This window comes from Xenopus laevis, chromosome 1L (genome assembly GCF_017654675.1).
Source record: "Xenopus laevis strain J_2021 chromosome 1L, Xenopus_laevis_v10.1, whole genome shotgun sequence".
Lineage (NCBI taxonomy): Eukaryota > Metazoa > Chordata > Amphibia > Anura > Pipidae > Xenopus > Xenopus laevis.
In genome coordinates, this window is record NC_054371.1 from 153,657,245 (window position 1) to 153,670,810 (window position 13,566).

At 37.7% G+C, this 13,566-nt stretch overlaps 1 protein-coding gene across 1 annotated transcript; it reads right to left on the reverse strand.

Moving 5' to 3' along the window:
• Positions 1-1,574: 1,574 nt before the first annotated feature.
• LOC121394441 (olfactory receptor 4Q2-like) lies at positions 1,575-2,700 on the reverse strand. The gene has a single exon (XM_041565388.1). The coding sequence runs from the start codon at positions 2,614-2,616 to the stop codon at positions 1,663-1,665; it is 954 nt and encodes a 317-aa protein (XP_041421322.1). The 5' UTR covers positions 2,617-2,700; the 3' UTR covers positions 1,575-1,662.
• Positions 2,701-13,566: the final 10,866 nt, after the last annotated feature.

Sequence of the window (13,566 nt, forward strand, 5' to 3'; positions counted from 1 at the left end):
CATAATTTCTAACACCAGACGTTCTTAACTGAATTCTTCCCCTTGACTTCAATTGCTTATGAAAATAATGAAAAATAATGTCAGGCATCAGACCGTGTGTAAAAAATACACAATTTTATAACTATGTGAATTTGCATTGTTAAAGTGTTTAGTTCTGCAATATCATATACATTACCCTAACTTTTTATAGAAGCTTCTTTGCATACTATTACAACTGTTCTTCACAAGAAAAAAAGGCTCCCATGTTGCCAATATCTTTCAAATTTTTATTTCAACGCTGACCACACCAGCAAAATTCTACTGAAAATTTGTGAAAATGTTTGCAGCTGGCAAAACCTCAAATTTTGCTGCAAAACTGTACCCAGCAAACAAAAGATCAGGTTTTATAAATAAATATATATATTTATTAATTTTACTTGCTAAGTCATAAAAATAATAATAAAACAATAATTTGTTTTTATTTGACTAAGATGAATAAATTGGCAGTCATAGAAATAACCCGTAACAATACATGCCCTTATCTTACTTACACTTACTTTCTTGCCTAGCACCTTCAGGAAAGCAGTTAGCTACATTTATCCCATAGATACACATTCTAATCAGCACCATGGACACCTCCTTCCATTTCTGCCTCCTATGGCAAAATTTACCCTTCACTCAGTTGGCATTTGCACAAACTTGTGTATCCATTTTCATTTTAGCCTTGTTTGCATGATCCTTGCCCAGTAACCATAAACAAAGTGCAGGACTAATAAAAGAGTCACCTAAAATATAACTTCCTCTTGCTGATGATATATGAATAGCAATGTAAACATGGTTCTATTTCTATTTGATACTGACACTAAAAAATTATTCAGAATTTTAATGTACATCAAAAGTTACCTATAGCTCATGTTGATCATTTTCTCACTGATAGAGCTGCTTTTGTAAGTAATTGTTACTTAAAGTTCCTAAACCTGACTGTTTTGCCAACCTGACTGTCCCTTCTTAACATGACAGTTAGGATTTCCTATGCTGAAGCTCAAATATGGCAGCCCCCCTCAGAGAGGAACATAGGGGATCAGATGGGTAATGTAAATGCATCTGTAAATACTTTTATGGCAACATTATTGATAGCATGCAAAGACAATATTATGATAGATGTAAAAAAAAGGTTTAATTTCTGGTGTCAGTATCTCTTTAAGGTAGCCACAGATTTCGGATGAGATTCATGAAGCAGAGACTTCTAAAATATGTATTCATTTATTTATTTAAAATATTTCTTTCCTGAATCTATTTTATTTTCAGAAATATTTTGGAAATACAGAAAAGGCAGTATTTGACCGTAAATGGAAATTTTTTGCAATTTATATACATGAAATATACAAATATACAGTATATTTATAATAAATGTATAAATATGTACATTTTCCACAAAGGATTTCAAAGTGAGTCAAGCAGCAAAAGAAAAAAACAAACAACAGAAAACAATATCCAGGGTGATACACAGGTTACCACCGTAACATTAGCTGGGAGCAATGGATAGAAATCAACATCAGTATTAGTAAACAGTATTAATATTATTACTACAGTATTAAAAAACTGTTTAACTGTATAAAAATAAAACAATATTATTCCTTCATAATAGATGCTCCAGAATGGGCACTGTTGGCTATATATTATTTAATTACTGTTTTTATTTTTTAGACCCCGTAATACAGTTTCCCGTAGAATTTTTTTAAGTGCACTCTTCATTTCCTGGTTCCTAAATGTATAGATAATTGGGTTGAGTAAAGGAGTCAGCACAGTATAGAACACAGAAATAAGTTTGTCTGCTGAATAATTTATAGGAGGCCTCAAATAAATATAAATACATGGTCCAAAGAAGAATGTGACAACCATAAGATGGGAAGCACATGTAGAGAAAGCTTTGAATCTCCTTTCTGTTGAGTTCATCTTCAAGACTGTGTTAATGATGCCAATGTAGGACATAAGCAATATCACAAAACAGACAAGCGATATCATCCCACTGTTGGCTATTATAAACATATCAATGAAGGAAGTGTCTGAACAGGCCAGCACAGCTAACGGATGAACATCACAAAAAAAATGGTTGATAGTATTGGGACCACAGAAAGGTAGTTGGTATGTCAGAAATGCTTGGGTGAACGAATGCAAGAAACCAGCTAGCCATGTAGATGCCACCATTCCCCAGCAAAATGTGTGGTTCATAATTGTGTGATATCTTAGGGGATTGCAAATTGCCACATAACGATCATACGCCATGAGAGTCAGTAAGAAGCAATCTGTGCCACCAAACATGTGAAGAAAGAAAAGCTGTGACATGCACTGGTTGAATGTAATAGCCTTGCTGTTTGTGATGACATTGCTGAGCATTTTAGGAATTGTTACTGTGGAATAAAAAATGTCCAGAACTGACAAGTTGCCCAGTAAAAAATACATTGGAGAGTGCAAGCGTGAATCCATGTAGACAGAGGCCATAATCAGAATGTTTCCAGATAATGTTATGAAGTACAAAACCAAAAACAGTACAAAGAAACACACCTGCAATTCCAAAGACTGAGAAAACCCACTGAGGAAAAACATCTTAACTGTGCTTTGGTTTCCAGAATCCATTTCCTGTTTCTTGAAACCTAAATCAAATTATAGGGATTATATAAGTGTAGCCTGGAAAACACTATAAAATACAGCATCACAATAGCAACATGCTCAATGAGATTTCAGTGAGCAAGCCCTACCATCGTGCAATAGCCCTTGTTACCGCTAAAGTCTATAATCTATACAGTATTATTAAACATACCCTATATCATCTGGCTCATTATTTTGCTGGGATTAAATGGAAAACAACACTTCATGCTTGGGTTGAATTCCTTAGACCAATGCGTACAATTTTGATATCATGCTTCAATATGTAATCAAACAATTTAACAATAACATAAGGGAAAACAAACCACCTTTAGTCATAGTGCCAGGGTTTCATAAAATAGAAATATAAATTTGGCCAAAACTAGAGCCCCAATAAACAGCACTCAGCACTTTATTGTAGCAGTAAATTATGCATTTTATTAGGTGAAAAACAAAAATGTTAAATATTTTCACAAAGGATTTGGGGGTTTGACCAAATCCAAAATAGGGGATTCAGTGCATCCATAACTACAACCAGTCAAATACACTATTGTTGCTGCTTGAGCCCAATCACATAGTGAATGCATAATATTGTGACCCCTTGTCAAACAATGTTTGTTAAAATAGAAATTTTTAAACAAACACAATTCTGTAGTAAAGGAGTGACCTAGGATTTCTAGTATGAATTACAAAAAGGGACACATTATCTATATATAAATTCTATACCATTACTTTAAATAGATGTATTTACTATTATGTAAACTTTGTGACTTATTGATGATTGATATTAAGTTGAGCCATGCTGAAGTAGGGGTATTTCCAGGAATGGAACTTACTGAGCAGAGACTATAGCACAGAAGCCAGAAATAAATGCTAGGCAGATGTAAACTGTTCCACCTTCTATAAATCTATGTATCTATTTATACTGCTGCTACCTGTCTCTTTGGGATTGGAAGGTCCCTTGGCATGTGGAAGATATCTAATCCCAGTACCAAAGACAGTGTAACAGTGATCCCAGGAGAAGGGATCCTTTTAAAATGTAACAACAATTTATGGTATAAACATATGGGGAAAATGTCACTATATTTTTATTTTCATACTAGAAATAAAGCTGGGTAAATATATTTTTCTTAGGAAAATTACACTGAAAGAGGCACTAAAATACAAATACATCTTAAACCTCTAAAAATTTGTTTTTGTACAATTCCTAGTGAAAAAGTCCAAAATCTAGGGGTTATTTATCAAAGTTCGAATTAATTTATCTCATTATTTGTATTAAAAAAATTCCGACCAACTCCGAATTGCCGATTGGACCATATTTATCATAGAAAAAGCGTGCTAAAATTGGTTCAGGCAAAAAAATCTGTTTTTTGGTAAAAAAAAAAAATCAGAATTTTTCATGATTTCTGTATTCGGAGTTTAATAAATAACCCCCTAAAAGTCCAAATTGAAAGGTCCAATACGATTAGTGCAGTTCCAGTTGACTGTCATAGGACCTTGACAACTTTTACCTGGCAAAGTTTTGAATTAGAGGTTTTCGTGGTTTTAACAATTTTTTTGAGCTTTTTAAAAGAAATGGGAAAACCACAAGTTTTTAGAGATGTGTGGGAAAATCTACATTTGATTGTTAGTAAATGAGCCCCCATGGTGTTTTAGGATGCATTTCAGTGCGCTGGCTTTTTGATGTGTTCCATCTAATGGGAACACAAACATTAAGGGGCAGATTTATCAAGGGACGAATTCCAAAGTAATGGGAGTTTTTTTGAATGCCCACAACTTCGAAATTCTAACAAAAAACACCAACCAAAATGTATTTAAAAAAATCAACGTTTTTTTTTTGCAGGTGAATAGACTGTATTCGATCGTTCAAATCTAAGTAAGATCATATTCGATAAAATTAGATTCAAAGTATTTTATAGAGAAAAAACATTGACTTTTCGAAGTCTACCAATTGACTCCAAATAGGTTCTAGGAGGTCCCCCATAGGCTAAAACAACAATTTGGCAGGTTTTAGATGGTGAATGGTCGAAGTTGAATTTTTAGAGAGACAGTACATGATAAATTTTGATATTCAAATTTTCTAATTTCTTTCAAATTCGAATAGAATTTGGACTATTCCCTAGTCGAAGTAGACAAAAATAGCTTGAAATATGATTTTTTTTTACTTCAAATTTTCAATTGGACCCTTGATAAATCTGCCCCTAACAGTGCTCATTACTTTCTGTGTAGGTTGTACTGCGTTTTCTATGAAGAATAACTGTAGCATAGTAAAAAAGAGCTAAAAACTATTTAATTGCAATGTAAATTAGCCTTCCCAATGACTTCAATGTATTTGGCTTAATTTGTAGTTTTGCAAGTTATTCCATGAGGCAACAACCACCTGTTGATACCAATGGATGCTCAACAAATACACTTATACAGTAAAATCTGCAACAATCATCCCATGTGTCTGAAGCAATTGCATATGTAAACTTACCACTCAAATTCTCGAATATTAATCTGCACCAATGTTAAATGTGGCAAACGAATGAAAGAAATTTGATTAGTGGTTGATTTAGATTAGTTCATATGGCATCTTTTTCTTACTGTGTCTTTGGTTATTATGGCAATTATAAAAAAAAAATTAAAAAGTCGGGGAGGCTCTGTTGCCTTAGTGAAGGGGCCGCAGTAGTGAGTACGGTATCAGGCTTAGATTTTATCTCCCTGAACCAAGGACTACTGTATGGGATTCAGGCCCTTGAAAGTAGAAATCCTGAGGAAGTATTTACTGCCTAACTACTCTCCACAGTGCTGCATCAGTGTTGTGCTGTTTCTTTGCTCCTCCAAGTTTATGTGCTGCTCCACGTCTGTGGATTTGTGAGTATAACCCTGTGATTCAATTGTCTTGGACAATAAAACTTGTTCTGTTATTGTACCTTTGTGGATTTGTGAGTATAACCCTGTAAATCAATTGTCTTGGACAATAAAAATAGTTCTGTTATTGTTGCAAAGAACTCCTGGTGCCCATTTCTTCATTTGTTGCTGAATGAACTGGAAGTGAAGGTGGGATGTTGTAGTTGCACTACACCGCTTTATGATTTACTTCCATATAGCAAAGACCCAGTCCAATGTACCCCATGCTCTGAACCTTTCTAGCTGGACAAAGTGGTGTTACAGCCAACAAGGGGTTACATTTACATGGCATAACTGCCAGTGCAAATTTTATAGTGATACCACTTGCCACTGACATTTGGTACATTGTAAATGTATAATGTTATACCATAAAGCATCCTACCTGATCAGAACTTCAGACCACATAGTTGTTAACAGTGCTCTCCCTGCTAAACCACTGGTCACATAATATTTATTTATTTATTCTTGCTAACCTTTACCTTTAAATACACCACTCCCTCTGTATTCATCTGTTACCTTGTTAAACTAACTGCATAGAATCATATAATAAGGAGTGTTTATAAGACAAACCCTTGTTGCTGCCAGTGTGTGGTCATTAAGCTTCATGCTGGATCTTGCCTGTTTCTGTATCATTAATTCTGGGTTGCCTTTTTTGTTTCTCCTTTTTTGTGACCCCTGTTTTTTCCATTGGATTAAATGGTTTTAACCTTTGGCCTACACTTAGGAATTTGTCTGCTAGGTAAATCATTCTCAGATTGCAGCTATTCCTAATATGAGGCTTTTCTTCCTCTTTTCAGTAATTAATTCTTCCTTTTGATAAGTATCAGCATTTGTACATAAGTTTATCTTTTCCTTACAATATATCTCATCATAATTATATTGATATAGCTATTTTTTTCTTTGTAGATAAGTATATCTCTACCATCATTATATAACTATTCACAGAAACTCAAGAAATTGGCTCTCCAAAACACTAGTATTCACAGAGACTGCAACAACATGTTCTGATGGCTTGTATGGAGGAATTCCTTAGAACACAAAGGAGTGAAACATCAAATATGTACATACTGTATCTGTCATTGGTGGTATTATGTCAATAATAATAAAAATATTATTATTATAATAAAGTTCATAATTTCAAAGACCAAATAGTAAACATGAGCTTTGATTTTATAACTCTCTCAGATTCTCTATATTTTTACCCATGTACTTGAGTACGATTGACATTGAGTCACACAAAGAGCCTCACACTTGTACTTTTACAGTTGCACTATTCCATACTACTGTTGTTCAATCAGTGTTCTCCAAACAACGTTCCATTTGCTATAGCATCACTGTCACTGTCAGAGATATACATACTGTACATACTGACTGTCTCTTTGTTTATGTCGTATGCTTCTTTTTTTTTTTGGATAGACAGATGCTTCCTGTCTCTTGGTACAGATTGGCACTAACACTATTTGGGTTTCTGAAATGCTGCTCTAGCGGTTGCTAACACTGTGTCCCTTACAGCACAGTAATATTTGGCAGCATCTCTGGGCTCGACTTTGCTTTTCTCAAGGCTGGTGAATCTTTCATCCGGCTTCAATATCATATTAAATGTTCCAGCCTCCTTTGTGCCATCATACCCACTTGCAAGAAGCTGTAGTGCACCATTCTCAGGCTGTATGTACCATAACATCGTGTCCTTGCTGGTGGCATTCTGGTGACATGGGATAATGACTTTGTGCCCTTCTAATACATTGATGTGCTGAGGCTGAAACACTTGGCCATATAATGTTTTAAAACCTGAAAAAGAAAATAAAGTTTCTACTACTAGGTTTCATTCCAATATCTGTAGTCTGGAACAAAGGACCAAATCGCAGGATAACTGCAAATGTGCCAAATTTTATTTTAATCCACACACAACATGTTTCGGGCGCAACTGCCCTTTTTCACTTGAAAAAGGGCAGTTGCGCCCGAAACATGTTGTGTGTGGATTAAAATAAAATTTGGCACATTTGCAGTTATCCTGCGATTTGGTCCTTTGTTCCAGACTACAGATATTGGATTGATATTTTAGGTGCTTGGACGGAGCACCATAGGAACAGTAATAGGATCCACTGCAATCCTCCGTGTGTATCAATCATATTATTGAGACTACTAGGTTTCATTGTTGGCATTAAGCATAGTTCATAGGAACATAATACAATTGTTAAGTAAAATGCAGAGTAAATGTCAATTAATTTTTTTGCTAATATAATTTGTGTGTGTGATAGAGAAGAATTTTTTTACTAAGTTACAGAAGTTTCAGAAATAATTTCAGAAGGTGAAACATTTCAAGTGTGTTTTATATCAATCACAGACAAAAAAGAAAATTATTACATACTTACCGAAATTTTCTTTTCCTGGTTAATGGATGGCATCATTAACAAGAGGGTAATCTCCACCCCTATATCTGACTGGACAGAGCACCTTGCAAGCAATTAAAGACTCTTAGTCCCTGCCTATATAACCTCGACCCCTCCCCCTTGATTCCTGTCTTATAATTAAGCCTCACAGGGAGGGTCTTGTAAATGATGCCATCCATTAACCAGGAAAAGAAAATTTCGGTAAGTATGTAATAATTTTCTTTTTTCCCTGGTTAATATGGCATCATTAACAAGAGGGATCTGAGAAGCAATCCTATACAGGGAGGGTTTTTAAAAGACAACTTCACTCTATTGTGCATGTCAACAAAAAAGATGCTTTATTTAAGCTTCAAGCAGTTTGAACTGCACTTAGGACTCCTTGACCAAATCTCGACTCTGACGTTGACCTCACGTCTAAGTGGTAATGTTTCAAGAATGTTGAAAACGAACTCCACGTTGCCGCTTTACATATATCCTCTGGAGATATGTGTGCATCAACAGCCCATGAAGCACTAACCACTCTGGTGGAGTGTGCCTTAATCCCCTCTGGAACTTTTCTTCCCTTTGCCTGGTAAGCTTTTTGGATAGCTGTTACTATCCATCTACCTATCGTTGACCTTTTTTCATTCCTGCAGGGATCACAAATAATTGTTGGGATTTTCTCCATGTAGCAGTTCTCTGTTAATATATGGATAAACATCTGACAAGATCCAGAGTATTCCATCTTTCTTCCTGACTAGAGCTCGACGGCTCTGGAAAAAATGAAGGGAGCACTATCTCCGTGTCTAAATGAAAAGATGTTAAAACCTTTGGCAGGAAAGAAGGATTCATTCTCAAAATAACTTTGTCTGAATGAATAACTGTAAATGGTTCTTGTGCTGATAAAGCTCTTAACTCACTCACTCTCCTTGCCGATGTTACCGCAATAAGTGAGTAATGTATCAGATACGTCTTGCATTGGCTCAAACGGTTCTTCCATCAAAGCATTCAGGACTAATGGTAAATCCCATGAGGGAACCACATTCTTTCTAGGAGGTCGCAATCTGAAGATGGCTGCCATGAACTGTCTCATAGCTGATTCATAAGCCCAGGCTTTACCAGTAAAGGCTGAGATTGCTGATACCTGAGACTTTAAGGTTCTCATGCTTAGACCTCTATCAAGACCTCTCTGTAGAAAATCCAGTATATTTGCTACTGATATCTTTTCCACCTCTATGCTCTTTTCTCCAAGATATTCTATAAATACTCTCCAAGTTCTTTGGTAACTTCTATTTGTAGAGTTTCTTCTAGAACTTAGCATGGTCTCTACCACTCTTGCTGGCAATCCAGATTTTGCTAATCTGTTCCTTTCAAAAGCCATGCCCTGAGGGCTAATGCACTCCCCTGTGGGTGCTCTACTGGTCCCTGGACTAGTAGGCGTGAAATCACTGGTAGCTTCATTGAATTGTCCACTGACATCCTCTTGAGCAATGGATACCAAGGTCTCCTCGGCCATTCTGGTGCAATTAGAATCACCTTCGCCTGATCCTGTCTGATCTTCCTTAGCACCGCCGAAATTAGTGGGATTGGTGGAAAAACATATAGGAGACCTATACTCCAAACCTGTGCCAATGCATCCGTTGCTATCGCTTCTGCATCGTAAAATCTTGAATAAAACTGATTTACTTTCCTGTTTTTTCTCGTTGCCATCAGGTCTAAGACTGGTTGGCCCCACTTGCTGACAATTGTCTTGAACACTTCGTGATTCAATTCCCACTCATGTCTGTCTAGTAGACTTCGACTTAAGAAATCTGCTATCTTGTTGTCCTTGCCTGGCACGTACATTGCTGACAAATCCTCCAGATTGTCCTGCGCCCACAATATTATTGGTGTAACTTCCTCCATCGACTGTATACTCCTCGTCCCACCCTGTTTCTTTAGGTAGGACATCGCTGTTGTGTTGTCCACTCTGACTAGTAGAGATTTGCCTTTTATGTAGTGACCAAACTTCTGTAGGGCTAATCTCACCGCCCTTAGCTCTCTGATATTTGCTGGAAGCAAAGCTTCTTCTCGGGACCATCTTCCCTGTATCACCTCTTTTCTCCAGTATGCTCCCCAACCTGTTGAACTGGCATCTGTTGTCATCACCTCCCAAGAGATGTCCCCTAATCTCTTTCCTTTTGACAGATTTTTTGTCCTCAACCACCATCCTAATGAGTTCTTTACCTCTTGGGTAACCCATAACTTCTGATTCCAGTCTTGGTCTTCTATACACCATTGATTGAGAAAGCCTCTTTGAAGTATTCTGATGTTCCATCTTGCCCACTGTAGCATTGGTATTGTAGAGGTCAGGAGACCCATGACACTCATATATTGTCTTGCTGTACACGTCGTCCTGTCCATCATCTGGGCAACTTCCTCTTTTATCCTCTGTTTCTTCTCTTCCGGAATTGTTACCATTGCCAATCTTGTACAAAATCTGGCTCCCAAATACACTAAATCTTGGGAAGGGGACAGCTGACTCTTCTCCCAGTTTATCACCCAACCGTGTCTTTGTAGATACCATATCGCATGGTCTCTGTGTTGTGAAAGAATTCCTGGATCTCTTGCCAATAGCAGAATGTCGTCTAGATAGTGATAAATAGCTATCCCCTGTTTCCTCAGCTCTGCTATTAGTGTTATAAGTATCTTTGAAAACACTCTTGGTGATGTAGCTAGGCCGAATGGCAGGCAAGTGAATTGGTAATGTCGGTGGTACCCCACTGCAAAGCGAAGAAACTTCTGATGTGAGGTGGTGATTGGCACATGCAAGTATGCATCTTTTAGATCTATGGAAAGCATCCAATCTTCTGGTCTGATCTGTGGAATAATCGTAAATAGAGACTCCATCTTGAACGATTTTACTACAAGATATTTGTTTAATCTTCTTAAGTCTAGTATTGGTCTGAAGTCTCCTGTCTTCTTCTTGATCATGAAAATCGGAGAGTAAAACCCTGTTTTTCTCTGTTCTTTTGGTACCAACGTAATTGCTCCTTGTGTCTCTAGTTTTTCCAGGTAATCGAACAATATTTCTCTTCTTTTCTGTCCTTCGGAATTTGAGATATCACAAAATTCTTTCCCTGTGGCAGCTTTTGAAATTCCAGTAAATATCCTCTTTTTATCGTATCCATCACCCAGTGATCTGAAATTGACTCTGCCCAGACCCTCTGAAATGTTGTTAACCTCCTGGGGATGTCTTTGATCTGGGCTGCCATTGTTTCAGAAATACTTTTTAGAATTTCTTGTGAAAGAGCTCTTTCCTCTTCCCGATCTTGATGTAGCTGCCTGACCTCTTCTCCAGCTTTGATTTGAGTATACTCTCTCCCCGGTCTGTATGATCTTTGTTCTTTAAAGGACGATCTATTACCAAATGACTGCCTTTGTCTTTCTTGAAAAAAATCTGATGCAGAACCTTGCCTACGCTCTTGAGGTAAGAATACGCTTTTTCCTCCTGTAACTTTTTTTATAAGATCTTCTAGTCTTGAACCAAAAAGCATTTCCCCTTCAAATGGCATTCCGCATAAGTTTGCTTTTGAGGCCTTGTCCGCGTTCCAAGCTCTGAGCCATAGGGCTCTTCTAGCTGAAACAGATAGAGCTAAGGCTCTTGAAGAAGTCTTCACCAGATCAATGGATGCATCTGCTACAAAGTCTGTAGCTAACTTCATGTCAGACAAGGATCTTATGATGCTTTCTCTATCCACTCCTTGCTTGAGGATTTCTCAATATTATGCATCCATGATTGCATTGCCCGCGATAGAGATGTTAGGGCTATTGCTGGCCTGCATGATGCTGCTGTTGCCAAATAATTCTTCTTCAAGATATTCTCCATTTTGCGATCCATTGGATTTGCAAAGGAAGCAATGTCATCCACTGGTAAGACTGTCCTTCTGGAGAGTCTAGCTACCGCTGCATCCACCTTTGGTGGCTTCTCCCATACTCTTTCCTGATCTGAAGAGAACGGGTATAATCTTTGGATTTTGCTTTGTATAGTAAATCTAGCATCAGCTTTACCCCACTCCGTTGTGATGATTTCTTTTATCACTTCATGCAACGGAAAAGTAGATCTGTCTCTCTTGAGAACTTTGAAGGGGTTGCTAGTGGAGGGCTGTGGCTCTTGTATTTCTGGTAATTTTAATTCCTCTCTTATTGCCTTTACTAATGGATCTACAAATGCAAAATCAAATGTGGAGAACTGTTCAGTAACATCCTCCTCTTCATCTTCTGAAAGTTCGCCCGCAGAGGATTCTCTTACAGGAGATTCTTCCCTAACAAGACATTCCGTTTCTGTCACTCTTTTGCGTGATTGACCTGCAGTGGATTGCTTTGAGGCTTCTCTTATGCCTTCTGCAACTGCCTCCTTGATCCATGCCATAATATCCACTGATTCTGCTGTCTTTTCCCCAGACAACTTTTTTGAACAGGCTGCACAAAATTTTGAATGCCTGACCGGTGGATTGTCACATGCTGCACATCTCAACCTTTCCCTTGATCTTCTTGGGGAAGACACACTAATAAAAAAAAAAAAAAAAAAAAATTATTTCCTTCCTAACCAAAAAACACCCTTCATTTTAATATTAAATTGATGGCCCACCTCCTTTCCTCTCTGCTCACTGCTTCTGGGCTGTGTGAATGCCGAGAATCCATAACCTGCTGCAAAAGATATTGTTACACTATCCGTTGCATGTGCTGACAAGACTGCTCGTTGCTTAATAGGAAAATACCTGTAACCGCTCCGGTTCTGTCCTCTATGTCACTGCCGTGAACTCTGCACAAGGACTCAGACGCGCAAGCCTGCTACTTCCTATTCACGCAGCGTGCGTCCGGCTCCTCCCCTTAGATGACATCAGCGTGCCGCGTCACTCACAGGCGCGCGTCCTCTTGCACTCCGGCTGATTTCTGATCAGCTACCCAGCTGATCCTTCCTTTTCCGTGCACGCACCCTATACCATCAGGTAAGGTTTTTGCCATGCAGTAATACTATAGCCTAATAGCAAGCCAATCGGCAACGCACTGTAGGCTCTTCAGTAGGAGGAAAAAAGAAGGGTTTAAGAAAAAACCTTCCTACTGGTCTGATTTGTTTTTGGTGAATCACCAGATTCCCGTGGACCATCTAAAACACTCTGCCAGTCTTTGTATAGGACAGAAGAAAAAAGACAGGAATCAAGGGGGAGGGGTCGAGGTTATATAGGCAGGGACTAAGAGTCTTTAATTGCTTGCAAGGTGCTCTGTCCAGTCAGATATAGGGGTGGAGATTACCCTCTTGTTAATGATGCCATATTAACCAGGGAAATAGTGATGGACTAATTTATTCGCCAGGCATGGATTCACTGTGAATTTTCACATTTCGCTGCCCTCGAATGATTTTGTGAAACTGCGGCGAAAAATTTGCAGAGACAAAAAAAATTGACTTGTGCATGAAAATTATTTGGATGCCCATTGATTTTAATGCATTTGGAAAAAATAGTGGTGCGGATAAAATGTGACGATTGTTTAAAAATAATTTTGACGCCCGTTGACTTCAATGCGTTTTGCAAATTGTTCAAAGTTTCGCAAATTTTTTGCTGTTTTGATACAGGACAGATTTGCCCATCACTACAGACAAATCTCCATTTAATGTACACAATGGGACAAAAGTAAACCC

Excerpts from the sequence above, each read along its gene's own strand:
- LOC121394441 (XM_041565388.1), bottom strand. The coding sequence starts at position 2,616 with ATGGATTCTGGAAACCAAAGCACAGTTAAGATGTTTTTCCTCAGTGGG.